The sequence below is a fragment of the Eptesicus fuscus genome, chromosome 6 (assembly GCF_027574615.1).
Source record: "Eptesicus fuscus isolate TK198812 chromosome 6, DD_ASM_mEF_20220401, whole genome shotgun sequence".
NCBI lineage: Eukaryota > Metazoa > Chordata > Mammalia > Chiroptera > Vespertilionidae > Eptesicus > Eptesicus fuscus.
The window spans coordinates 26,778,646-26,804,632 of NC_072478.1; the positions used below are offsets into that span (position 1 = coordinate 26,778,646).

At 49.4% G+C, this 25,987-nt stretch overlaps 1 protein-coding gene across 1 annotated transcript in view; it reads right to left on the reverse strand.

Moving 5' to 3' along the window:
* Positions 1-347: 347 nt before the first annotated feature.
* Positions 348-25,987, reverse strand: part of CATSPERD (cation channel sperm associated auxiliary subunit delta) — a 42,593-nt gene continuing 16,953 nt past the window's right edge. The window contains exons 8-22 of the mRNA XM_028159169.2: positions 25,110-25,193; positions 22,583-22,733; positions 21,223-21,318; positions 18,632-18,714; positions 17,194-17,370; positions 14,011-14,124; positions 13,023-13,112; positions 12,223-12,281; positions 8,889-8,967; positions 7,507-7,559; positions 5,773-5,847; positions 4,877-5,005; positions 3,543-3,723; positions 1,797-1,954; positions 348-634 (exon numbers count right to left, since the gene is read on the reverse strand). Of these exons, the coding sequence (XP_028014970.2) occupies positions 397-634; positions 1,797-1,954; positions 3,543-3,723; positions 4,877-5,005; positions 5,773-5,847; positions 7,507-7,559; positions 8,889-8,967; positions 12,223-12,281; positions 13,023-13,112; positions 14,011-14,124; positions 17,194-17,370; positions 18,632-18,714; positions 21,223-21,318; positions 22,583-22,733; positions 25,110-25,193 (1,767 nt within the window). The 3' untranslated portion in view covers positions 348-396. The remainder of the gene's footprint in view (positions 635-1,796; positions 1,955-3,542; positions 3,724-4,876; positions 5,006-5,772; positions 5,848-7,506; positions 7,560-8,888; positions 8,968-12,222; positions 12,282-13,022; positions 13,113-14,010; positions 14,125-17,193; positions 17,371-18,631; positions 18,715-21,222; positions 21,319-22,582; positions 22,734-25,109; positions 25,194-25,987) is intronic.

A 25,987-nucleotide genomic window follows, 5' to 3' on the forward strand; every position in this document is an offset into this window, starting at 1 on the left:
AACATGCCTATTTATGTTTGTTTGTACATGTGTTAGGGTTTGTAAACACAGATATGGAATTGCATCAGCCTACAGACTCCACTGCTTTTTCCTGGGTCTTAACCTTCGCTAACAGAACATGTCACTGTCTCACGCTCTGCTGAGGCCCACCTGTCACTCCACGTGTGCCTGCTGGTCTGCATCACCCGCTCCTCTTGGTTAGTGCTTGGGCCGCCCCCTCCTGACTGTTACAGCGATGGAGGTGCTGCCATTGAGAGGAACCCCGACAGCAGCGTACTGAGGAAGGCAGAGCAGTGCAAATAGGTGTCAGGAAACCACCACCCATGACTGATGCTCACGCCACCTGCTTGTTTTGTATGCACTTTATTATGACAACTCTGAGCCTCCAGTGCACGCTCAGTGCCTACATTGGAAACACTCACAAGACCTTCTGCACCTGTTGCACAGACTGACCCAGTACCCTGTCAACCTGCGGCCCAGCTCCGTGTGCAGCAGTTTGGGGATCATGTAGGCCAGCCACACAGACAGCAGGATGGAAATCATGAGCAGGAAAATGGTGACCTCAGGCATGAGGAAGGGCAGTGGGAAGGCCCCGTACACGTAGACGCTGAAGGAGGCTGTCAGGTGACAGTAGCTGCAAGGGGTGGGTGGGGAGAGACCACGGGGCACTGCCTTCAAGGGCCTTGCCTTTACCCAGAAAACAACACCGAGATGAGGGCCCTGGACCGGCACCAGGACAGCAAGTCCCATATATATCCACTCAACTTTATCCATCCTGAGTCTGCCTTCCTCTTGTGTATTTTGGCAGTGGTCATGTCCCCCCACCCCCAGGACCCCTGGAGTCCCCTGCTCTGGGGACAAAGGGCCCCCTGCTCCGTGCCCAGGTTCCATCAGAGCGTGGAAGCAGAGGGGGCAGGACGACAGCCACAGGCATCCATGAGGCTGGTGGCCAGCAGGATGGGCAGGAAGGGCGCCCCAGGAGGGGCCCAGGGGATGGGAGAGCTCGCTGAGGGCTCTACCGGAAGCAGGTGAAGGAGGAGGAGGTGACACATCTCACAGGTAGCCGCCTCTCTCCTCTGGGTGTCCCCACCCCTGTGCCTTTTGCCCAGTGCCATCTCAGAACTAGTCCCTCCGGTCCAGGGTGTGGGGCCTCTAGGGAAGTCAGGGTCTCCACGTGCTTTGGGGGGTGGAGTTTGTACCTGTCTTAAAGGGATAGATGATGGAGAGAATGGGCCTCCATAATTCCCTTCTCAGTGGGAGACACTGATGATCCAGATAAGCACACCAGATATGACTTAGGACAGGCGTCCTCAAACTATGGCCCACGGGCCACATGCGGGTGTTTTTGCCATTTTGTTTTTTTACTTCAAAATAAGATATGTGCCGTGTGCATAGGAATTTGCTCATAGGTTTTTTTTAAACTATAGTCCGGCCCTCCAACGGTCTGAGGGACAGTGAACTGGCCCCCTGTTTAAAAAGTTTGAGGACCCCTGAAGGAGGTTCTCAGTCCTCATGGATGGTAAGTGTTCAACCACCAGCTCTGGGGTGGGAGAGTGCTGGTTGATAGTGTGTGCTGATTCCCCTGGTGTAAATACTCCCACCATGGCCAATTTCAAGTCCACTGGCTTTCAGAATCCCTGAACATTTCTGAGTCGGCTCCTTCACATCACCAGACATGGCATGAGAGGGCGACTCTGGCCCCTGTTGGGAGAATGGGTCTCCCACACGTGTGATGTGCCCAGCCGTTCCCAGAGGCCCCGGGCACAGGGTGGTTTCCCCCACCCCGCCCTACTCACCTGTAGTACGGATCCACGATAGAAATGTGAAAGACATAGATTCCATTCCTTTGGTCGAAAATGATCTTGTTTTCTGTTGGGCCTCCCAGGATCTGATATGGGACATTTGGCCATTGCAAGGGAGCGTCATTGTTGGGGTCGTGGCAGCTCACGTAGTTCTGGGAGGAGGACAGGGGTGTGCCCACTGGCCTGCTAGCACCACAGTCAGTCCCCCTTGCTCACCAACCACCCAGGGTGCAGGCCAGGGCCCCGTGCTCGCTGGGTGGGCCCTGTGCTCCCGATCCCTGTGGAGGCAGCTTCACCCCTCCCTCTGCTTTCCCGGCATTTGTGCAACATTGTGAATGTACAAGACAATGAGTGTGAGCTCTAAAACCTCACTGTGTTCTGTGAATTTCACATTGTTAAAAAAACGCACACATGCCCTGACCGGTGTGGCTCAGTGGATAGAGCGTCGGCCTGCAGACTGAAGGGTCCCAGGTTCGATTCCAGTCAAGGGCATGTACCTTGGTTGCGGGCACATCCCCAGTAGGAGGTGTGCAGGAAGCAGCTGATCAATGTTTCTCTCGCATCGATGTTTCTAACTCTCTATCCCTCTCCCCTCCTCTCTGTAAAAAATCAATAAAATATATTTAAAACAAACAAAACAAAAAACCCCCCACACATGTCATCAACAAAACAGATGACCAAATTCACATGACAGAAGGGGGTATAAAGAAAGGAGCCACGCCCTGGCTGGGTGACTGAGTTGGTTGGAGCATCGTCCCATGCACCAAAAGGTTGCAGGTTCGATTCCCAATCAGGCCAGCATACCTAGGTTGCGGGTTTGATCCCCAGTCGGGGCATGTAGGGGAGGCAACCAATGGATGTTTCTCACATCAATGTTTCTTTCTCCTCTAAAAAATCATTGAAACAAAACCCCATGAGGATTTTAAAAAGGAGCCAAGAATCCACAGGCAGGAAGGGGCCCAGGTGTGGGAGCCAGCATCACCGTTGGTAGCGTTGCTGCATTGTGCTGTGCCTGTGCCTTTGGAGTTGAGGGACTCCGTCGATGGAAATTATTAATGTGCATCCCAAAAGGACTAATGCCATTTCTTCCATTTCCTGACATGGTGTCCTTATGTGTCCGTTGTGTACAAACCAATGCACATGATAGAAATGCTCACTGAGCAGAACAGATGGCGAATTTAGTCAGCCCCTTAGAAATGGGCATTTGGATGGTTCTAGAACATGATCAGCAATGCCCACAGCTCTGAATGTTTGGCCGAAAGCCCTTGGGAGAGATTCCCAAAAGAGTCACAGGTCTTACATTCCCACTGTGCTCCCCACCTGCTGTGGACTGAATATTGGTATTCTCCTCCCCCCACCCCGCAAATTCACATGTTAAAACCCAACCCCCAAGGGGAGATGGGGACTCTGAGAGGAGATTAGATGCTAAAACTGTGCCCCTACGAAAGGCCCTCCCGAGAGCTCCCTCACCCCTCGGCCTCGGCCACGTGAGACACAGGGAGAAGACAGTCACTTAGGAACCAGGAGGTGGCCTCTCACCAGACACCAGGTCTGCAGCACCTTGACCTTGACCTCCAGCCCCCAGGATGGAGAGAATAAATGTTCCTGTCCATCGCCCCCGGCTCTGGTGTTCTGCGACAGCAGCCAGACGGACCCAGAGGACCCTAACTGGGTGCGCGCGCTCTGTGGTCACCATCGCACTGGTGACCTGCGTGGAAAGAACGGAGGAGCAACTGCTACCTCTCGGTCCCAGGAGAAGGACGACCCCTGGGCTTCCTCCTGGATGGTGGTCCAGTTCTGCGGCTGGGAACTGCAGAGCGCGGTGTCCGCCGTCAGGGAGTACGTGTATGTGAACAGCCCGTTCACCTCCACCAGGACGTACTCGGCCTCCACAATCTCCTGGAACTTCCCTGCCCGCCACCTAGGACGCACGCACAGAGCGGCTGGGGCGCAGGGAGGCAGGCAGCCCCGTGGGTTAGGAGACCCTTCTAGGGGCGTGCAAGCAGCAGAGCAAAGAGGAGCCCCCTCCCCCGCAATGACACTCATGGATGGTCAACAGGGGGACAGAGGGAGGGGGCGCGGGGGGCAGGCATTGAGGTGTTCCATGGGGTGGACACAAAGGCATCTCTGGGGAGGAGACAGATGAGCAGAGCCTGGGAGAAACGGGTGTGACGTCCGATCGCCGAATGATGTCATTGTCAGAGACATCGATTAATTAATGAGTAAACCATGACGGACACCCTTCACACCAGCCTCTGAGAGTCTCCTGCCCGCATCTGCCAGCGGCAGCAGGGAGCCATCTGGGGGGGAGTGAGGGCCGTGCCAAGCCGCTGTGGCTCGGACACCTGGTCTGTTGTCTCCCGCCAGCGTGGAGCTTACCTCCTCGGACAGGACCCTCCCTGCCCCCACCCCGCTCACACCCCCAAGTGGCAGCTCTGAGTCGGGGCTGGTCCCTCAGCCAGGGGCTCAGGCTGAGTGTCTGGCCTGGGCCGTTACCTGGGCGCGGACTGAGACCAGGTGGAACCGAGACGCGCTGGGTTAAGGAGCCTAAGGCTTACAGGTGCGCTGTGCCGTCTGGCGCCCGCCACGCAGTCAGGGGTGTGCCCCGCAGATGTGCTCCTTTCAATTAGTTCCCACCAAGCAACAGGCATGCCCGGGGCCCGAGCCTCGGGGAACCTGCCCTGCTGACGCCTTGCTCTTGGACTTGGGGCCCCAGGACTGTGAGACAGTCACGTCTGATGTCTAAGCCCCCCAGTCCCTGGAATGTTGTCATGGCCGCGGGAGGTAAGACAGTGGGCATGTAGGGGCTGTCTGAGCTGAGAGCTAAGGGGGGAAAGGCAAGAACGGGGTAGGGAGAGGGCACAGCTGGGCAAAGGGCCGGTGGGGCTGGAGGGGCCGGGGGTTGTGGGGTCTGGAGGGGCCGGCGGGGTGGGGGGGGTGGGGTGGAGAGACGGGTGGAGAGGGCTGAGGGGGAGACTGAGCTTTATCCAAGGGCGATGGGGGCACCTGAAGGGCCAGACGGAGCGGGGAGCAGGGAGCGAGGCCGCCAGCCGCCAGCCGCACAGGGAGCTTACAGTTCCAGCACGGGCTTCCAGGGGCTGTCGTAGTGGATGAGGAGGGGGCAGCCCAGCTTCTCGTAAGGGTAGTGCACCAACAGGTCCTCGGTGGCCTTCTGGCCCTGGAATTTGGGGTCGTAGGCTTCCCTGAGCAGAGAGGGGGCAGGGGTGAGGTCCCTCCAGGCAGCCTCGATGCCCCCCACCCCCTCCTCCCAGGCTCAGCTGCTTCCAGTGGAGGGGAATCTGAGGAGGGGGTCAGCGGTTAACTTTGTGGGTCCACTTGGCTGTGCCCCAGAACCTGGGTGTGTGGTCAGACATTATTCTGATGTTTCCATGAGAGTGTTTTTTGGGGATGAAATTAGCATTTAAATCAGTTGGACTCAGTAGAGTGCCCTCCCCAATGCAGGTGCATTCAAAGGCCTTACTAGAAAAAACGTGTGCCTTCCCGCTCCCGCCTCCTCCCTCCCTCCCTTGCTGTCTCTCTCTTTCTCTGTGTCTCTCTCACACAGCCTGTCGCTTCTCTTTCCGTGGAGACCCCTGGCTCACACGTTCCTTTGTGCCTCATGAGGTCTGACTGTAGCCACACTGGTCAGTAAGCCCAGCCGCGCCAGTTTTGTCCTTGGCTGTGGCCCCGGACAGCTGACCGACTTTTGGCCTGTATCCAAGGCCATGTCTTCTCACAGCGGGGGACCTGCACCAGCATAGAGGGGCTCCCCGAGCCTGGGGCTAAGAAGGCTGAGCCCCTTCCATGCCCGCTTAGGGGTGCACCTTGGCTCGCCACCCCTTCCTGCTTTGGCTGACAGTGTTTGGCCAACTCTCCTAGCTCAGATGAGCAGGTGGCCGGGCGCTGGGAAGGGTCTGTAAGATGGGGGTGGTCACAGGAGGGAGGGGGTGAAGGAAAAGCTCTGGCTCACTTCTCGATGACGTAGCTGTAATTGTCCTGGAGGGCCACGGGGTCCAGGTTGCCTTTGGAACAGGCTGAGATTTCGCTGAAAGCAACAAAAGGGGGTGAGAAGCTGCTGACCCCACACAGAACTGAAGCAGCATGAATTCTTCCCTTTGACATATATGCCCCATTGGTTTGGTATTCGAGCCCTTTCTTACTTTCTGGTTCTCTGAGATGTTCCAGGCTTATCTCACCCGAAGATATTATTCCATTGATTTTTACAGAGAATGGAACAGAGGGAGAGGGACGGGGGAGACGGGGGGGGGAGAAGGGGGAGAGACACTGATGTGAGAGAGACACAGTTATTGGTTGCCTCCTGCATGGGCCTAGGATCGAACTTCTCAGCATCGTGTCACATGCTCGTCAGCCTTCTTTTCTTGTTTAGACGTGCCGTTGCCCGTTTTTGTCTGTTCATTTCTCTCTCTCTCTCTCTCTCTCTCTCTCTCTCTCTCTCTCTCTCTCTCTCTTTTAATTTACTGATTTTCGGGTAGAGGAAGGGAGCGAGAGAAAAAGAAACACTGATTTGCTGTCCGTTCATTGGGTGTTTCTTGTATGTTTCCTGACCAGGATCGAACCCACAATCTTGGCACATTGGGACCACGCTCTAACCAGCTGAACTCCCTGCCAGGGCTTTCTCTCTCCCTTTTTAAATTGATTTGTAGGAATCCTTTATAAATTCTGGTTACAAGTCCTTTGCTGGTTACACGTGTGGCAAATATCTTCCCACTCTCTAGGCAAAAGTTTTTAAATATTGTGTTAAGAACCTTTCCTGCACACATGTTCCAAGTAAGTAATTTATTGCTTCAATAAAGTGTTTCCATGGGGGGGGGTGTCATCACCTGAGCGTGTGATTGCCTTGTGCAGGGAGCACTCAAGTCTGGTCCTGATGGGCCCTGGAGCCGACTGCGAAGTTGCAGGATCGGGAGCCCTGTGGATGGCTCATGGGGCAGCCGGACATCAGTGCCCTGGGAGTATTTACACCAGGGGGGTTGGCAGTGCTGCAAATTAGGGCTCCCTCTCTACCCAGACCCTGCCTGAAGGGCAAAAGGCTGGTAATTTGGCCGATCTTCAGACTTTGGTGTTGTTTTTTTAAAGTATATTTTTATTGATTTCAGAGAGGAAGGGAGAGGGGGAGAGACAGAAACATCAATGATGAGAGAGAACCATTGATTGACTGCCTCCTGCACGCTCCCCACTAGGGATGGAGCCTGCAACCTGGGCATGTGGAATTGTACCACGACCCCCTGGTTCATAGGTTGATGCTCAATCACCGAGCCATGCTGGCCAGGCCAGACTTGATTTTTTTCTTGGATTCTCATGGCCTCATTCCCTGGGGTAATGATGGATACTGGAGGCAAAGTTCCCAAACTATTCATCAAGCAATTAAAACAAAAAACCTGGCATGATTTTGATTAAAATGAGGAATTAAGGAATTCAAAGGAAGGACTAGGATGAGCCAAATAACGAGGGAGGAGGAGGAATGTGAATGTCACCGAGTTGGTGAAGGAGGAGGACCACTGGGCAAGAACTCAAACCTAACCTAACGGTACAGACTAGCGCCTGTTGATGGCGGAAATGGTGAGCAGACACACAGGCACACAGGATGCAGCAGCAACTGCAGCAACTGTGGAGCCACGATGACCAATCCCACCCCATCCCTATACCCCATTCCCCCCCGACCCCAATATTAGAACACACTTACTTCTGAACAACGATCTTTTTCCTCAAGTCACAGCCAATGGAAATGAACGCTGTCTGGAGAGAGAGAGAGAGAGAGAGAGAGAGAGAGAGAGAGAACGAGAACCGGATCAGTGAGGGCCACGAATAGCCCAGCCACACTGAAGACCAGTCGGGGACACCCTGGCACGGGAACTCACTGTGACTATGGCCCCACGGAGGTCAGGCCCTAAGAGCTGCTGAGCACTGGGGCACAGCTGAGGTCCCCCCACTGCTGACCTACCTCTTAGGCGTTTTGAAGAGACCAGAACCCAGTTTATAAACGCAGCACAATGTTTGGGATACAAAGCGCAAGGGAAGGAGGGAGGGAGGGAGGGAGGGAGGAAGGGAGGGGGAGGGAGGAAGAGGTTACAATGAATAAACAGAAAGGAGAAAAGAGAAAGACCAATATGGGGTCAGCCTGACAGCCTTAGGGATGTGCTTCTGAAACGGGGTGTGGAGCACCCTCAGTGATCGACTAGGGAATCTAAACCCACAGGACAGGGAGACTGTTATTTGAAAAGGGACCTTATTTTAAGACAAACATGGGCTTAACCATAAAACGGAATGCAAGATTTGTATCAATTTTTTTAAAATTGTGGTAAATAGACAATATATACTTTAGCATCTTTTAAAATATATATTTCTATTAATTTCAGAGAGGAAGAGAGAGAGAGAGAGAGAGAGAGAGAGAGAGAGAGAGAGGAAACATCAATGATGAGAGAGAATCATTGACCGGCTGCCTCCTGCATGCCCCCTACTGGGGATTTAGTCTGCAACCCAGGCATGTGTCCTTGACTGGAATCAAACCCAGGACCCTTAAGTCCGCAGGCCGACGCTCTATCCACTGAGCCAAGGAGGGTGTCCCGTTCCTCAGGTCCATCTTAGTGCCCTCACCCACTGCAGTAACTATATTTTCTTCTCTTTGTCATCTTGATGCCCTGGCACCTGGGGCCTTGCTGACAGGACTCCCCCCACACACCCCCCCGCCCCCCAGCCAAGGGCTGGCTAGTTGATAAAGATGGCAAATATTCACCCGAGAACACAGTCCTCCATTGCAAACCAACCAATCCAGAACCACAGTTTTTTCTCTTAGGAGCTGTTACCTGAGTCACCAGGGGCTGACGGTACCTGACCAACAAGGACCAGGATTAATACACCTGCTCCGAGGGTGGTCCGTCCTGAGCGGCAGCCCTGGGGGCTAACGGAGGAGGGGCAGTGACCCAGCAATGGGGAGAGGACCACCTGCCTTTCCACATCCTGAATGTGGGCTTGGCCAGGCCCTCAGGGGACAGTCAGTCGAGGCCTGCTGCCATTATTCCTAACACTCATGACAAAGGACAGGGACGGCAAAGGTTTGGGACATACCAGCGGCTTGAGGTCCACGCACGAAATTTCCTTGTTGGCTATATCCACAGTGATGGTGGATATGGTGGGCTTCTCTATGCTGTAAGGCAAAGGGAGTGTTGGTTATTGCACACTGGTGTCGCAGTAGAAAGAATTGCCAACCCATCCATCTTATTTGTTTATCTATCTATCATCCGCCTGTCCATCTGTCCATCCATTCTGGCACACCAGCATATTGACTGAGGACTTCTGCTCACATATGGTGACCCCATCTCCCCTTGAGTGTCTACCTCTTCTTGAATCAGTTTTGTTCACTTATTTATAACTAGTGGCCCGGGGCACGAACCTGTGCACATTGAAAGGAAATTAATTAGAAGAAATATTTTAATATCACTATTCACCATTTCTCTAGAATAGAAGTGTCAACCGAATTCATGATTGACAATGACAGATCGAAACACATGCGTGTGATTGGTGCCCGTGAGAGCTTCATAGGTATCGTGCATGTGCGAGTCAACGTTTATTTTTAAGCTAGAGGCCTGGTGCACGGTTTCGTGCACCGGTGGGGTCCCTCGGCGTGACTGGTGGGATCAGGCTGAAGCTGGCAGCTAACATCCCCTGCGGGGTGTGGAAGTGTGCCAAGTGGCAGGCGGCTCATCCCTGCCCTGCTCCTCCCGGTCAGCTGAGCGGTGCTCCTGCTGAGGGAGCACACTGACCACCAGGGGGCAGCTCCGGTGTTGAGATTGCCCCTGGTGGTCAGTGCATGTCATAGACTTTACACTTAGACTTTCATTCATATAGATAACTTGTTGAAAAGAACATCTGGCCCAGCCAGTTTTTTCTAGGTAGTCGGCCCGTGGACTGAAGGGATGTGGGCTCAATTCCAGTCAAGGGTATGTACCTCGGTTGCAGGCTTGATCCCGGCCCCGGTCAAGGTATGTGTTGAAGGCAACCAATTGATGTGTCTCACATCAATGTTTTTCTCTGTCTCTCCCCTCCCTTCCACTCTTACTAAAAAAAAAAAAAAAATCAATGGAGAAAATATCCTCAGGTGAGGTTTAACAGAAAAAAAAAATCTGACATTCAGTTTTATTATCACCTAGCTTCATATAATGTTTTCTCATTTTAAAAGTAGCTTCTTATTCATACTTTTATCTTCATTTCCTATTCCTATTGCTCATCTTAATTCTGTCTTTTCTCCATCAGGATTATAGGGTCTTATTTATTGCACCAGTCTTCTGAAGAGCCAGCTTTATGTTTCATTTTGACTTTATATTGTCTTTTTGCCCTCGATTTAATTCATTTCAGATCATACAATTATTAATTCCCTTCTCATAATTTCCTTTTTTTTTTTTTTTTGCTCCCCTGGTTCCTTAAGTTAAATATTTAGTTCATTTATCTTTAGTTATATCTTTTCCTAATGACAAAAGTGCTTGAGGTATAAACTTTTCTCTGAGTATATTTTAGCTGTATTTCATGAGTTTTTTGACTCAGGAATAATTTGTAAGGGTGCATCTTAATTCCAAGTAAAGGAGATTTTGGTATTGTTGTTGCTTTTTGTTGTTGTTGAGTTCTAGTTCTGTTGGATTAAGGTCTGAGGGTGTGATCTGAACATTTCTACTGGGAGAACTGATTTTTTATGGCTAAATACATAAATTATAAGGTGGCTTTTCAATGAATTTACCACAAGCACAAGAGAAACATAATTCTATAGTAGAGCACACAGAGTTCTATTTTTCACTTTATACTTATATTTTTTCAGTTCTATTGAGGTGTAATTAACAAATATAATGGGAGATATTTATTTTATTTTATTTTTTTAAAATATATTTTATTGATTTTTTACAGAGAGGAAGAGAGAGGGATAGAGAGTTAGAAACATCGATCAGCTGCCTCCTGCACACCCCCTACTGGGGATGTGCCCGCAACCAAGGTACATGCCCTTGACCAGAATCGAACCTGGGACCCTTGAGTCCGCAGGCCAACGCTCTATCCACTGAGCCAAACCGGTTTCAGCCATAATGGGAGATATTTAAAGTATAGAATGTAGAGTGTGATGATTGACTGATACAGGTACACATTGTAAAAGTTAACACATCCATTACCTTGCATATTATTATAATTTGGCAAGAACATTTAATTATACTCTCTTGGTAAATTTCAGTTGTATAATATAGTGTTACAAAGGTCTATAGATAGAATTAAGACATACTGTGTTGAAGTATATTACTCTAGCGACATCCTACAAGCGGAATCATACATATTTGTCCTTTCGTGTGTGGCCTGTTTCACTGAGCATAAGGTCAAGGTCCATCCACACTGTAGCAGGTGTCAGAATGTCCTTCTTCTTCAAGGCTGAATAAGCTTCCCTTGTGTAAAAGAACCACATTCTGTTTATCTACTCATCTGTTAATAGATATTTAGGTTGCTCCCACCTTTTGGCCTTTGTGAATAATGCTGCTGTGAATGTGGGGGTGCAGGTATCTGTTTGGAACCCTACTTTCAACTCGTTTGGGTATGTACCAAAAAGTGGGGTTGCTGGATCATGTGGTAATTCTGTTTAATTTTTGTGGAACTGCCATTTGTAAAGTGTTTTCAGCATTCTTTAAAAAAATATTTTATTTTTTAAAAATATATTTGTATTGATTTCATAGAGGAAGGGAGAAGGAGAGAGACAGAAACATCAATGATGAGAGAGAATCATTGATCTGCTGCCTCCTGCATGCCTCACACTGGGGATGGAGCCTGCAACCCGGGCATATGGCCTGATGGGGAATCGAACCGTGACCTTCTGGTTCATAGATTGATGCTCAACCACTGAGCCACATATGGCTGGGCCCCTCATTTAAAAAAAAAAATTGAATGTATTGGGGTGACATTGGTTAATAAAATTATATAGGTTTCAGGTATATAATTCTATAATACATCCCCTATAGTATTATCTGTTCACCATCCCCAGTCCAATCTTCTTCCATCATCATTTATCCCCCCTATTTTAAAAAAATACATATTTTTTTATTGATTTCAGAGAGGAAGGGAGAGGGAGAGAGAGATAGAAACATCAATGATGAAAGAGAACCATTGATCAGCTGCCTCCTGCACGCCCCCCACTGGGGATTGAACCCACAACCTGGGCACATGCCCTGACAGGAATCAAACTATGACCTCCTGGTTCTTAGGTCGATGCTCAATGGCTGAACCACACGGGCCGGGCTACCCTCCCTATTTTAATCATTCTTGCCTTACCATCCTCCATGAAAGGGAGCGTCTCAAACTTGGTTTTGCTTTCCTGGCTCCTGTTAAGAGAACCCCATAGACATCCTGGGGCCGCCCGCCAGTCTGAGTAATGACATACCTGGAGGTGAAGTTGGGGTCAGCCCTGCCCCAGTGTTGCTGCTGCTTCAGGGAAATGTTCTGTGGGATGAGAGAGAAAACCCTGTGCCACAGTGGGGTAGCCTGGGTCAGTCCCAAGATCGGGGTTTGGGAAGGAGGGGGGAGGAGGAGGCCCTGGGAGGAGGAGCCCGGAGACCATCCAGGCCTCTCCTGGTTCTAATTCTCCCATGAAAGGCTTCTGGAAGCTCATGGGAATGGCCACCCCAGCTCCTTCGTTCCCTGTTGCCTTTGCCCTGGACATAGTGTGAGGTGTAACTTTGTTTCCCGTCTCATTTCTCCGGGAAGTGACAAGAACTGGTCCAAAGCATCCTGCCTGGTTGAGTTGGGGATCCTAGGCTTCTGTGCACAAGTCCAAATGCTGTGATGCGACCCATGAGGCCTGGCTCAGACCTACAGACCCCCCCGCCCATATATCCAAGTCCTTCCCGTCCCCATGGCTCCCCCATTCTAACACCTCAGTTACCAGCTAATAGGGCCCTCCTCCTTCCTGGGGCTGGGTGAGCTTCCCGGCCATGTCCTCTGTGCCTCTCCCAGTGTCCCCTTAATGAAGCCACTTGCTTAGGTGAGTGCTGCCTGCCTGAGTTGGGGATGAGCTGGGAATGTTTCCCCCAAATCCTGCAGCACCTAAGGCAGGTGCGTGCGAGGAAGGAGAGGAGGAAGGAGGGTCAGGCCCAGAAAGGACCATGGGCGTGGACTCGGCCGGGGCAGTCAGGTGTGCCCTTCACCTCAGTGATCCTGGTGTGGGGCGTGGGCGCGGCTCACCAGCCTGTGCTTGGTGTTCCCATCATAGGTGTAGCCATCTTCGTAGTTGAAGACATTAAGCCCCAAAGCGTGGGGATTGCTCACCATGGCCTGGGGTGGGGACAGAAGCGGCATCAGGGGTGACACCAGCAAATGCAGCTGCCAGTCCTATCCCCAGATGTTCCCCCCACCTCATCCACAGCCCTTAGCTGTGGCCTCTAAGCCTCAAGCTGCTGAGCTGCTGCTGCAGGGCCCAGACCCGGCCCTCAAGCGAGGAGCAGCCGCGGCCTGATCTGCAGAGGGAGGCCCAGATGAGAGACCTCTGGATGAGAGCCAGCACCAGCCTGGCGTTCCCTCACTGGCCCTGGTCCTGGCAGGCTGGACCCCCCATATTCTTACACTAATCAACCCCCCAATTTCCAGGTTTGGACACTTGTGTTCCAGGCCCAGGACACCCATGATTCTCAGCACTCCCGCTGCATGAGGAAAGGCTGTGGGTCAAGGCTCTGCTAAGAAGAGAAGGAACTTGGAGAAAGCACATGGGCAGCTGAAGGGTAGAGAATGGGGCACAGAGATCTGGTGAAAGGAGCCCTGGCACACGGCTCCGTCTGCCCGGACACGTAGAGGCTAGTTGAGGAGAAAAAGACAGATTCTATGGGTTTCGTGAGTGAGTTCTCTCCATGGGAGTCTGGGAACAATGGGACAATGGGTACAGGGCGTGAGGTCAAGGACACTGGGAACATCACGTGTTGGAAACACTTGTCCAGCCGGGCTGGTGTGGCTCGGTGCACTGAGCATCGTCCATGCACTGAGAGGTCACCGCCTTCATTCTGGTCAGGGCACATGCCCAGGTTGTGGGCTCAGTCCACAGTGGGGGCGGGGGGTTGTGCAGGAGACAACCGATCAATGTTTCTCTCACTCTCCCTTCCCCTCTCTCTCTAAAATCAATAAAAACACATCTAAGGGAAAAGAAGAAACACTTGTCCAACAGATAAGGAGATGTCCTTACGAGTGGGACAGGGGATGTGCCTGGCCGGGGTATCATCACGGCGGTCAACTCCAATTTGCTGTTCATATCAATGGTATACATTTTATTGTCAAAGTCTCCTTGCAGTATTTCCACCTAGTTAGAAATGTAAAAAAAAAAAAAAAGAAATGAAATCAAGCCTTGTTCCCCAAAAAGAAAAGGTGAGAGGTCAGCGGTCACCCCGAGGGATAGAACCTTCTAGTCTTATGGGTGCAGCAGCCTGGGCCGCAAATCGAACCCTCAACCTTTTGGTGTATAGGACAACGCTCCAACCAACTGAGCCACACTGCCTGGGCAAATTCAGTGGATTTTAGAGCATTGAAAGATGGGATGAGGTTGTTGGACAAGACAGGCTCACAGATGGCATTTCCTTGGGAATGTAAATTGGTGCAGTCACAATAAAAAATAGTGTGGAGCCCTAGCTGGTTTGGCTCAGTGGATAGAGCATCAGGCTGCAGACTGAAGGGTCCCACGTTTGATTCTAGAGCACATGCCCGGCTTGTGGGCTCAATCCCCAGTAGGGGTGCATGCAGGAGGCAGTCAATCAATAATCCTCTCTCATCATTGATGTTTCTATCTCTCTTCCCTTTCCCTTCCTCTCTGAAATCAATAAAAATATATTTTAAAAAAATAGTATGGAAAGTCCTCAAAAAATTAAACATCGAACTATCATCTGACCTGGAAATTCCACTTCTGGGTATTCAGCTGAAGGAAATGAAATCCTTATATTGAATGGATATATGCACCCCCATCTTCATTACAGCATATTCCCAATAGCCATGGCATGAAAACAATGTGTGTCCATCAGTGAGTAAACAGATAAGAAGATGCAGTGTGTATCTGTATCTATATCCACAATGAAATGTTATCCTGCCGTTGGTGACAGGGTGGAAAGAACCTGAGGGTATTATGCGGAGTGAAATAAGCCAGCGAAAGACAAATGCTATATGACCTTACCTAGTGTGGAATCTCAAAAGGCCAAACTCAAAAACTCAACTAGAAAAAATAAAAATAAAAATAAAAATGTCAGTCTCATAGAACCAGAGAACAGATTGGTGGCTGCCAGAGGCAGGGGCTGGAGGGTGGGCGAAATGGGTGATGGGGGTCAAAAGGTACAACCTTCCAGTTATAAGATACTAGGGATGTGATGTATAGCACTGAGACTATAGTTAACAATAGTTATTGCATATTTGAAAGTTGCTAAGAGTAGATCTTAAAAATTCTTATCACAAGAAAAGAAATTTGGCCCGGCTGACATGCTCAGTGGCTGAGCATCTACCTATGAACAAAGAGGTTATGGTTCGATTCCCGGTCAGGGCACATGCCCAGGTTACGGCTGGATCCCCAATGTCGGGTGTGCAGAAACAGCCTATCAATGATTCTCCCTCTCCCTTCCTCACTGAAATCAATAAAAATAAAAAATTTATAACTATGTGTGGTGATGAATGTTAACTAGGTTTACTGTGGTGAGCATTTTACAACATTAACATACATCAAATCATTATGTTGTAGACTTGAAACTAATACAATGTTCTATAGTACGTCAATAATATCTCATTAATCCTGGCTGGGTAGCTCAATTGGTAAGAGCATTGTCCCCACATGCCAGGGTCGTGGGTTCAATCCCCGATCTGGGCACATACAAAAATCAACCAATGAATACAGTATATGAATAAGTGGAACAACAAATCAATAGTTCTCTCTCTCTCTCCTTCTCTCTAAAATCAATGAATAATTAAAAAAAATATTTCATTAAAACTGGAAAAAACTTTAAAAATAAAGTTAGAAAAAACTTTCCTGTATTTCTGACCATGTGATTTCTAGGGACTGCAAAGATGGATTCTGGGAGCCTAAAGAAGACATTTTACTATTTCTGTCCAGCAGCTGCTCCCCCTTCCTGAGTGTATCCCCAGTTTCCTTTGGGACTATCCTGAGTTTCCTTTGGCAAATCACCCTCTTGCACATCCTTGGATATGTGGCGTGGGGTGAACTGACTGCACCACTGTCTCTAGGAGTGAATTCTGATTGGCTCATCCTAACCTTGTGATTGGTTCAGGAATGGGTATGTCATCCCCTATGAGCCAATGAGATGTGGGAGACATGCTGGGCTTTCTCTTGGCTTCTCCAGGACTCTGATGAGACCCTCTTTCTTTCCCTTTCTCTCTCTCTCTCTCTCTCTCTCTCTCTCTCTCTTTCTTTCTTTCTTTCTTTCTTTCTTTCTTCCTCCCTCCCTCCCTTCCTTCCTTCCTTCCTCCCTTCCTTCTTCCCTTCCTCCCTTCCTTCCTTTCTTTTTCTTTTTTTAAATATATATTCTTATTTGAACCTGGGGCTCTTCGGTCCGCAGGCCAACGCTCTATCCACTGAGCCTAACCAGCTAGGGCTAGAGACCCCCTTTCTTGCCTGGGTACAGCATGAGGATGCCAGGTCTTCAGGGTCAGCTGCAGCTTGCTGCCATGATATGAGAAAGCATGAAACATCCTGGCAGGCAGAGTGGAGAGGTGGAAAGAAGCCGGCTCCTGGTGGCCCGATATCAGACACCAGATCAAGCCTCACTGAAGTCTTCCCCCTTTGGATGTTTTGGTCCTAGAGTCATTAATTACCTTTCTGGTTTAAGGACATTTGTTTGGATTTTCCATCACTTGCAGAATAATGAGTCCAAATTGATATGTGCATATTTCTCCATTTCTATGCTTTTCCTCTCTTTAATTAGTCTGCTTGACGGAGGTCAAGGCTGACCCCCATGGCTCACGGATAGCCTGAGCCCAAATGAATCTCCCTCCCTGGGGGCTCCAGGTAAGTTTCTGTGGAGCCAAGACTGTTCATTTAACTGCTTGTGGTCCAGATAACCAAATCTCTTACTTTCTTCTCTTCTGAGCAATTGGAGGGTTTGTTGACTTCCTTGTTACAAAGAGCATCTACTAAAAGTGAAATACGTTTCTATTTGAAAGAACGAACAGGAAACTACCTACAAGATGTGGGTGCCAGCCTTTGGGGCAGTGGTGGCTGACTGTCAAATCTAGTTGTTCATGTGAAGTTCAGGCAGCCAGCCCTACTTGGAGCTCGACATGTGGTTGCCGGACACAGATGCCCAACTCTGGGTCTCTGGGATTTGTGGGGTTTTTTTTAGTGTCTTGAATATGGAGCTAAACGGTTATGATCACATACTTTGCAGACGTCAATTTGGAGTTGAGGGTCCATGAGAACTGCCTGGATATTCACGGGGCACTTCTGGAAATCAAAAGCTGGAAACTCCGAGTCAGGAAGTGGGGTCAGGATTCCAAGTATCCCCAGGCCAGTGAATATCAGGGCTGCCTGTTGGGACCAGATGTCTTGGTGTGCAAACTGGAAAAAAAAAAAAAAGTGATTCTGAAATCAGTTCATTCTAATTCTTTTTTGAGGATTTAAATTTTGTCTTAAGATTTGGGTTTAAAGAAGGTAGACCAACCAACCAAACAGCAAAATTACAGGTACGCTTTGTTGAGACACCTACTCAAGTTTTACTCCTCCCTTGTGTTTAAATTAATCATGGAAACTGTGTTTCCTATCAGAGAGGCTACCCGTGGAATTTCTGAATAGGTCATGGACCTGCTTGGAGAGTTGGAAAAGCCACAGGATCTCTCCCCAGAAAATGCTGGTCATCAGAATGTCAGGGTTAAGGCTTCAAAGAGACAGTTCTGGTGCTAATGCCCCACACCAGTGATCCTGTCCTAACGCCACTGTCAGGCAACTTTTAGGAATTAGGGTGGCTGTAGATGTAACAGGAAAAACACTGAAAGAGCAGTCGGCACAGCTGGGGGGCTTTTCTGGCTCAGTTGCGAAGAAGTTACGGGACCTTCGGAGAGAGAGGGACTTGAACTTCAGTTTCTCCCTGTAAAAGCTGAATGATATTGACACCTTCGTAGGGTTGTTGTGAGGATGAAATAAAATTAGATAAGCAAAAGGTACTGTGAGATATTCCAGCATTGCCACTCCATACCTCTGTAACCTTGGATAAATGACTTTACCTCTCTGCACCTCGGTTTGACCATCTGTCCAATGGGAACAATTTAAGAGTCTACTTCTTAAGATGATAGTCAAAGTTAAATGAGGTTAATAGTCAGAAGATGGTTAGACCATATTCTAAGTGCTCAGTAAGTTTTAGCTGTCATTGCTATTATTTTAATAACTATAAAAATTACTATTACTACTAAGTTAATGTTAATAATGATATTAATTAAAATTATTGTTATTACTTCTGCTATTAAAATACTGTTACTATTTTGATAATTAGAGCAATTTCTAGCCTCCAGTAAGAGTATTGGAGCCCTAGCCAGTTTGGCTGAGAGGGCAGAGCATTGGCCTGTGGACCAAAGGGTCCCGGGTTTGATTCCAGTCAAGGGCACATACCTTGGTTGCAGTCTCCTCCCTGGCCCTGGTCTGGCTCATGCAGGAGGCAACCAATCCGTGTCTCTCACACCAGTGTTTCTGTCTTTTCCTCTCTCTTCCACTCTCTCTAAAAGTCAATGGGAAAATACCTTTGTGCGAAGACTAACAAAACAACAAAAGAGAATATTGGAAGTTTGAGAACAAAGCCGGGAATAACCCTAACTTTGATTTTACCTACTTTGATTATGAAACTTGTCAGGATTCCCAGGCTGCCATAATACAAACTATCCTCCTGAGTTAAAACTGCCAGTGCGTTTTCATCTAGAAAAAAACAATAAGACAGAACACTAAAATGAGGCTTTTTTTGCCCTAGTCGGTTTGGCTCAGTGGATAGAGTGCTGGCCTACAGACTAAAGGGTCCCAGGTTCAATTCCAGTCAAGGGCACATGCCCGGGTTCTGGGCTCGATCCCTGGTAGGAGGTGTGCAGAAGGCAGCCAATCAATGATTCTCTCTCATCATTGACCCTTTGCACTCGCATGCTTTTTTCTCGATTCCTGCTACCGATGCTAACCGTGTCGAGTCACACTCGACATCCGAGTGCAAAAGGTTAATGTTTCTCTCTCCTTTCCTCTCTGAAATCAATAAAGTATATATTTTTAAAAAAGAAATGAGGCTTGTTTTAATAGACAAAAATATTTAAAATATAAAGTGGTGTGTTTTTTTTTTTTAAATTATCCTGAATTCCATCATCTAGACTGGGCTCAACAAACTTCTGCAAAGAACCAGATGGCAAGTAGTTTCTGCTCTGCTGGTCATGTCATGTCTGTTAAAAGTATTCAACTCTGCCCTGGCCAGTGGCTCAGTTGATTGAAGCATCGTCCCGTGCACCAACAAGCTGCAGGTTCGATTCCCGGTCAGGGTACATACCTAGGTTGTGGATTTGGTCCCTGGCCAGGACACGTATGAAAGGCAACCAATCACTGTTTCTCTCTTCTCTTCTCTTCTCTTCTCTTCTCTTCTCTTCTCTTCTCTTCTCTTCTCTTCTCTTCTCTTCTCTTCTCTTCTCTCTCTTCTCTCTCTCTCTCTCTCTCTCTCTCTCTCTCTCTCTCTCAAAAATCAATAAACATATACCCAGGTGAGGGTTTAAAAAAAAAGTATTCAACTCTGAAAGTAGATCTGGACAAATCGTAAGTGAATGACTGTTCCAATAAAACAAGCTATGGGCCAGATTTGACCTGCAGGCTAGGGTTACTGAGCCCTGACATAGGTAACCACTGTTAACATTTTAGTAAACATCTTTCTTTTTTTTTATTTTTTTAAAATATATTTTATTGATTTTTTTACAGAGAGGAAGAGAGAGGGATAGAGAGCCAGAAACATCGATGAGAGAGAAACATCAATCAGCTGCCTCTTGCACACCCCCTACTGGGGATGTGCCCGAAACCAAGGTACATGCCTTGACCGGAATCGAACCCTGGGACCCTTGAGTCCGCAGGCCGACGCTCTATCCACTGAGCCAAACCGGTTTTGGCTAAACATCTTTTCTGATAGTTGCATATACTGGGATCATATTCTGGAACCCTCCAAGCTGCTTTGTAACTTAATTTTTTCCTTTCCTTTTGTGTACATGGATGTAGTTGGCTGGTTGATTTTCTGGCGCCTGGGTGAACTCTAAGTTACTTAACCAGTCCTCCACTGATGGACATTGAGGCTGTTTCTGATCTTTTGCATGTACAAAGTTCCAAGGAAACACAGGACACCATTAAGAGATTTTATGAAAGAGGGTAATAAGATCCAATGCATATTTTTATTCTTTAAGCAACCAAGGAGTTTTGCACAGTGGCAGTATCGTAGCCAATGAAGTTTATCTGATTATTGCTAATTGGAAAAAAAGCAACCAAGGAGCCCTGGCCAGTGTTACTAAGTGGTTAGAGAGTCGGCCCCACACTGAAGGGTTACAGGTTTGGTTCTCAGTCAAGGTCATGTACCTGGGTTGCAGGTTTGAACCCCGGCCCTGATCAGGGCACATGCAGGAGGCAGCCAGTCGATGTGTCTCTCTCACATCCATGTTTTTTTCTCTCTCTCTTTCTCTCTGTTTCCCTCTCTCCTTCCCTCCCTTTCACTATCTTCAAAAAACAATGGAAAATATATCCTTGGGTGAGGAGTAACAAAAATAATAACAATAAAACAACCGAGGAAGTTTTCAGAAGAAGCAAGTCTTAAGCTGAGCCTTGAAAAAAGCTTCTGGTGTAGAAAAGTGAGGTGTTTGTAGGGGAAGGACCAGACTAATGTTACTAAGGGTTTCTCAACCTAAACTCCATTGTTTTCTTTTGTCGTGGGAGCTGTCCTGTGCATTGTATGATGTTGGGTAGCATCCCTGGCCTCTACCCAGAGGATACCAGGCATAACCCCGCCCCCCAAGTCATGACAACCATCTCCATACATCGGCCAGTGTCCCCAGGTTGAGAACCATGGGGTAAGGTGGACAAAAGGAATCCCTTAGGGCAGTGGTGGGCAGTCAGATGAGATACAAGATATACAGACCTGAATGTCATTTTTGCGAATTTGAATATTATTCTTTAGAAAATATGAAAGATTCTAGACATGGAAAATGATGTGTACTTAATAATTTTTTTAAAGGAGTGGGAAGACAAGCCATTGACTGGGAGAAAATATTTGCAGAGACTATTTTTGATAAGGTACTTGCATCTAGAATATATAAAAAACACTTGCAACTCAACAATAAAAAGGCAAACAGCCGTTAAAAAATGACCAAGGACCTAAAGGGACAGTTCAGCTACAAAGCTACCCGCAGGCTGGACACGCACTCGCAGCCACAGTGTGGATGGTGATGCCGGCATCAAAAACGGAAGAATACAAGGTGCCAGGTCTTTCTTGCACTTGGACAGGGAAGACGACTTGACCTACGAGACAACAGGGCAGAATCATGAGACCTGGGCACGTGTTGGAAGGGGGAGTCCACTGGTGAAATGATAAAGATTCAACACAAATGTAATACTGAGGTGCAATGTTGTAAAACACCCTCCGGAACGAACTTAGGTTTAAGGAAGCTGCTTCACCGCCTGGAACAGAACGCGTCCTCAGGTAACCAGTATTAGGAAAAAGAGCGCTTTCTGTCTGGATGGGCTCTCAAACGGGCAGCCCGAGCCCCTCTCTTGCACGCTGGGGAACACGGGGCTCAGGTAGCCTGCCTGGCGCTGGGTAGCTGGCTGTGACTGTGGGCGCTCTTGCAACCACACCTGTGCCCAGAGGTTCCTGACAGCACCTCTTCAGGGAGGGCTGCCTTTTGCTCCTCGGCTATGCCAGCTGGCGGGCTGGAGCTCCAGGGCCTGGGCACTTCCAGGATCCCTCACCTAGGCCACCTACAGGTGCTGTGCCTCTTCCAGATTCCTTTCTCGCCCAAGGGAAGCTCAAGTGAGTGGTCCTGACACGTCTCCTAGAATCCCTAACCTCAGCCCCCAAACAAGGTCTGCAGTTCCTGCACTGAAGGCTCGGACCTCTGCCGTCGGATCTGGTGACTTTCAGAACCTGCTGCCTATGTGTCCCTGAAGGTCCCACAAGGCAGGGGAGGGGAAGGGCGAAATGCGGTTAGGAGGTGTGTGGTAAATGGGAACATGGCCCCTTCCCATGCTCCAGCTCCCCGCCCACCCTATGGGAAGACCATGAAGGCCATCAGTAAGTGGACCATGAGGCTTTGGGAGCCTGGCCAGCTCCTGAGTCAAGGAAACAGCTAGCAGTTTTGAGTTCACACAGCTAATGCTAAAAAACATCCCCTTCCCCTGCATGCCCCGGTTTCCTCTGCTTTCTGTTCTTTATAAAACCTAGTGTTGGGCAGGTCTGGGTGGCTGCGAAACAATCGGTAGTCGCCCATCTGCAGGCCGGATGGGACTTAGCTGTTCAACTCCACCGGTGGCGGGTGGTGCGGCGTTCACTGGACCACATGTATGTAAGACCTAATAAGCCCATCGCTTCCCCAGCCTGCCCTCTGGGTCATTTCTTTGAGAATCCGAGAACCATACCTTGAGGTGTTGTGGGACCTCAGCACTTGGCATAACAGGCGGCAAAGTGAGAATGGGTTCCACTCAAGTCAGGGGAGAGAAAAATAGTGGTGTGTGCTTCCCCCGCCTGGAGGGGGACCCTGAGTGGCAGCCCTGAGCCGGCGCTCACCTGAATTTCGGGAGACGAGCAGGCTCTTCTCAAACCAGAAGATCAGAATGCCTTTCTGGCCGGGGACGTTGATGACGTTAAGGGTGCCGTTGTAGTCAAAGGGCAGCCCAGAACTGTGGTTCAGAGGGTATTCCGAGTACTCAAACTTGGCCTGAGAAAGACATTCCAAACCCGCGATTACAGAGCGGCAGCAGGTGTAGGTCCTGCTTCGTTATTCAAACCTTCTTCAAACTTGCTTAACTGTCCCAGCAGCTCTCAGCAGGCGACGGTTCTGCCCCCGGAAGGCACCCGGCATGTCCGGGGAAGTCTGTGGCTGTCACACTGGGGGTGCTCCTGGCATGGTGAATGGGGGCCCAACGCCTCACAGTGCACAGGACAGATGCTCACAACAAAGAACTGTTCACCGGAACTGTCCGCAGTGCAAGATGCGGTGCCTGCTCTCCCTCAGGCTCTGGCAGGCCCAGCTGGCGCCCTTGCTCCTGAGTTATTATTCACGTTCCTTTCTCTCCTCCAACCCACCTGTGTGCACACCCCAGATTCATTTCCTAACAGCCTCCTTCATCAAGCCACTCGCACCGGCTCCGGCGTCCGGTCTGAATTGTTGGGCATGGTTGTCCAAGTTCTCTCTTATTTGCTCTTTATGAAAGCACTACAGCACTGTGCAAGGATGCAATTTTTAAAAAACACGGTCACTGGTTCATAAGTGAGTCCCACCATGCAGCTGCGGCCCTCCCAGCTGTCGGTGGAGAGGAGGGGAGACTCCTGGCTTGTTTTCTAAGTGCCTCCTGGGGAGAGAACTAAGTGCTCAGCGTGAGGACCCAGGTGCACAGGCTGCTGAACTTGACTGGTCCACCCCCCACCCCCACTGTGGACACCCGCCAGGCCCGTCTACAGGAGGTACCTAAGGGACAGTGAGTATGAGTTCTCATCTCCCAGCTCATCCCTGTGTGTGAACTGGCTGGCCTCAGGCCCCAGGTATTAGAATTGCTCAGCTGAGCTGCCCAGTGTAGGCGAAGCCAATTAAGGCAACAAGGCAAGCCTTGACAGAGTTCTAATTGCTTCCTGCGGTGGGCTCAACCAGGAAACAATCAGCCCTCTGTCCCTCTCCCCGCGGAAGGGCAGCCAGGGGAGGGTCTGCTGGATCAGCGCAGGTGAGGGGCTCCTCTCACTGCCTCCACCACGAGCCCCACAAAAGGCCCCTGAAGACTTATACGCCCAGGGCTGGGAGGGGAGAGGGCCTAGGGCTGGCAGCCAATGGAGAGGTACTGAGTGCAGAGTCAGAGTAGAGAAGAGTGTCAGCGAGGTTTTCTCCTCTTTCCTCCATAGGGAGGCTCCTGAAGCTAAAGTCCTAGGAATGAAGGCTGCCCACAGGGGCCTGGGACAATTGCAAGTCCTTCAGAGCCTGCAGAGCACCATCCTGTCCTAAGTCTGGCCTGGGGAGGGAGCATCCCCGGGGGCCTGCCAGGTCTGAGAATCACGCATAGGCGGCAGCCAGGAGCTGGACTCCTCAGCCACTAAATTCTTGGGATTTTTCTGGGTAGTGGGAGTGTTTCTGTAAATCGGGCAGCTCCTTATGCTAATGAGAAGACTCTGGGTGGGGCTGGACCAATCTCGTGTTAAAGGGTGGGGCTTTCAGCTATCCGACATCACCCCAAGCTCCTGAGGCTTACTGAGAGTGGGTCTCCCTCAAACTTCAGAGCTGCACACCCTGTTCACAATTTTTGCAATACCAGGTCCTGACTGTACTTAATCGCTTTCCGATTTGATATTTTATCTTCTGATGCAATTTAAATGGAGGGAGGGAGGGAGGGAGGGTGTGTGGATGAATGGGTATCTGGATGAAAGGTAGGTACATGGCCCTGGATGGTTAGGTTCAGTGAATAGTGTCGGCCTGGGGACTCAAGGGTCCTGGGTTTGATTCCAGTCAAGGGCATGTACCTTGGTTGTGGGCACATTCCAGTGGGGAGTGTGCAGGATGCAGCTGATTGATGTTCCTAACTCTCTATCCCTCTCCCTCCCTCTCTGTAAAAAATCAATAAAATATTTTTTTTTTTTTTAAAAAAGAAAGGTAGGTATATGGACGGGTGGGTAGATGGACTGATAAGTAGGTAAATGGATGGATGGATGGATATATATGTGAATGGATGGACTGCTAGGTAGATGGATAGGTGAATGAAAAGCTAGATGGATTTCAGCCCTAGCCAGTTTGGCTCAGTGGATAGAGCGTTGGTGGACTGAGGGGTCCTGGTTCAATTCTGGTCAAGGGCATGTACCTCGGTTCAGGCTCCTCCAGGGCTGCGTGCAGGAGACAACCAATCCATGTGTTTCTCTCACAGTGATATTTCTCTGTCTTTTCCTCTCTTTTCCACTCTCTCTAAAAATCAACTGAAAAATATCCCCACGTGAGGATTTAAAAAAAAAGCTAGACAGATTTAAGATATGAAAATCCAAGTGTGTGACATTTAATAAAACCCTGTCTTGGGACAAAGATCACTTAAAGTCATTCTTCCCAGGCCAAGTGACTCACCTTCTCTTGATTAATGAGAAGCACCCCAATCTGTGACAAGGAGAAAAGGAAGAAGATCCCACCCAAAGACCCGACTAGTTGTGCCTGTGAAACAAAAAACGTTGTATATGAATAAATGGTAAGCATGTGTTTAATTCTAAATTTAACTTTAGGGTATCCAATAAGCTAAAATGAAGTCAAATCTTTAAAAATTATGATCTATTCTCTATGAAATGTAGCTGTTAGGTCAAGGCGGAGGGGGGGGGGGGGGGAGTCCAGAGCCGATGCATGCATCTGCAAGGTAGATGGTGACAGAGTAACTGGCGCCTTCCTAGACCCCTGGCGGAAATTCCACACCTCTCACGACCTCCGCCCTCCCCTCACTAAACAGCTGTATAAAAGTACCTATGGCCGAAACCAGTTTGGCTCAGTGGATAGAGCGTAGGCCTGCAGACTGAAAGGTCCCAGGTTCGATTCCGGTCAAGGGCATGTACCTTGGTTGCGGGCACATCCCCAGTGGAGGGTGTGCAGGAGGCAGCTGATCGATGTTTCTAACTCTCTATCCCTCTCCCTTCCTCTCTGTAAAAAATCAATAAAATATATATATATTTTAAAAAAGTACCTATGCCCCCCTTTTGGCGCGAACTTCCCTGGCCCACCCTGGGACCAGCGAATTTCGCCAGGGAGCGCAAGATTAAAACCTCCCCCCTTTTAATCGCCTGGACTCTGTGTCTGGTTTCCTGTGTCGCAAACCTCTCAGTAGCATCCTCAGTAGAACCTCGAGTGAAGACAGCTTTGTGTTGGGAGTTGGAGAAAGTGGTGTGACCGGCTGCTAGATGCATGCCTAGCTCCTTCCTTCCTGCCTAGGTTCCTCACGCCCCTGGTTTGGCTGGTCAGCA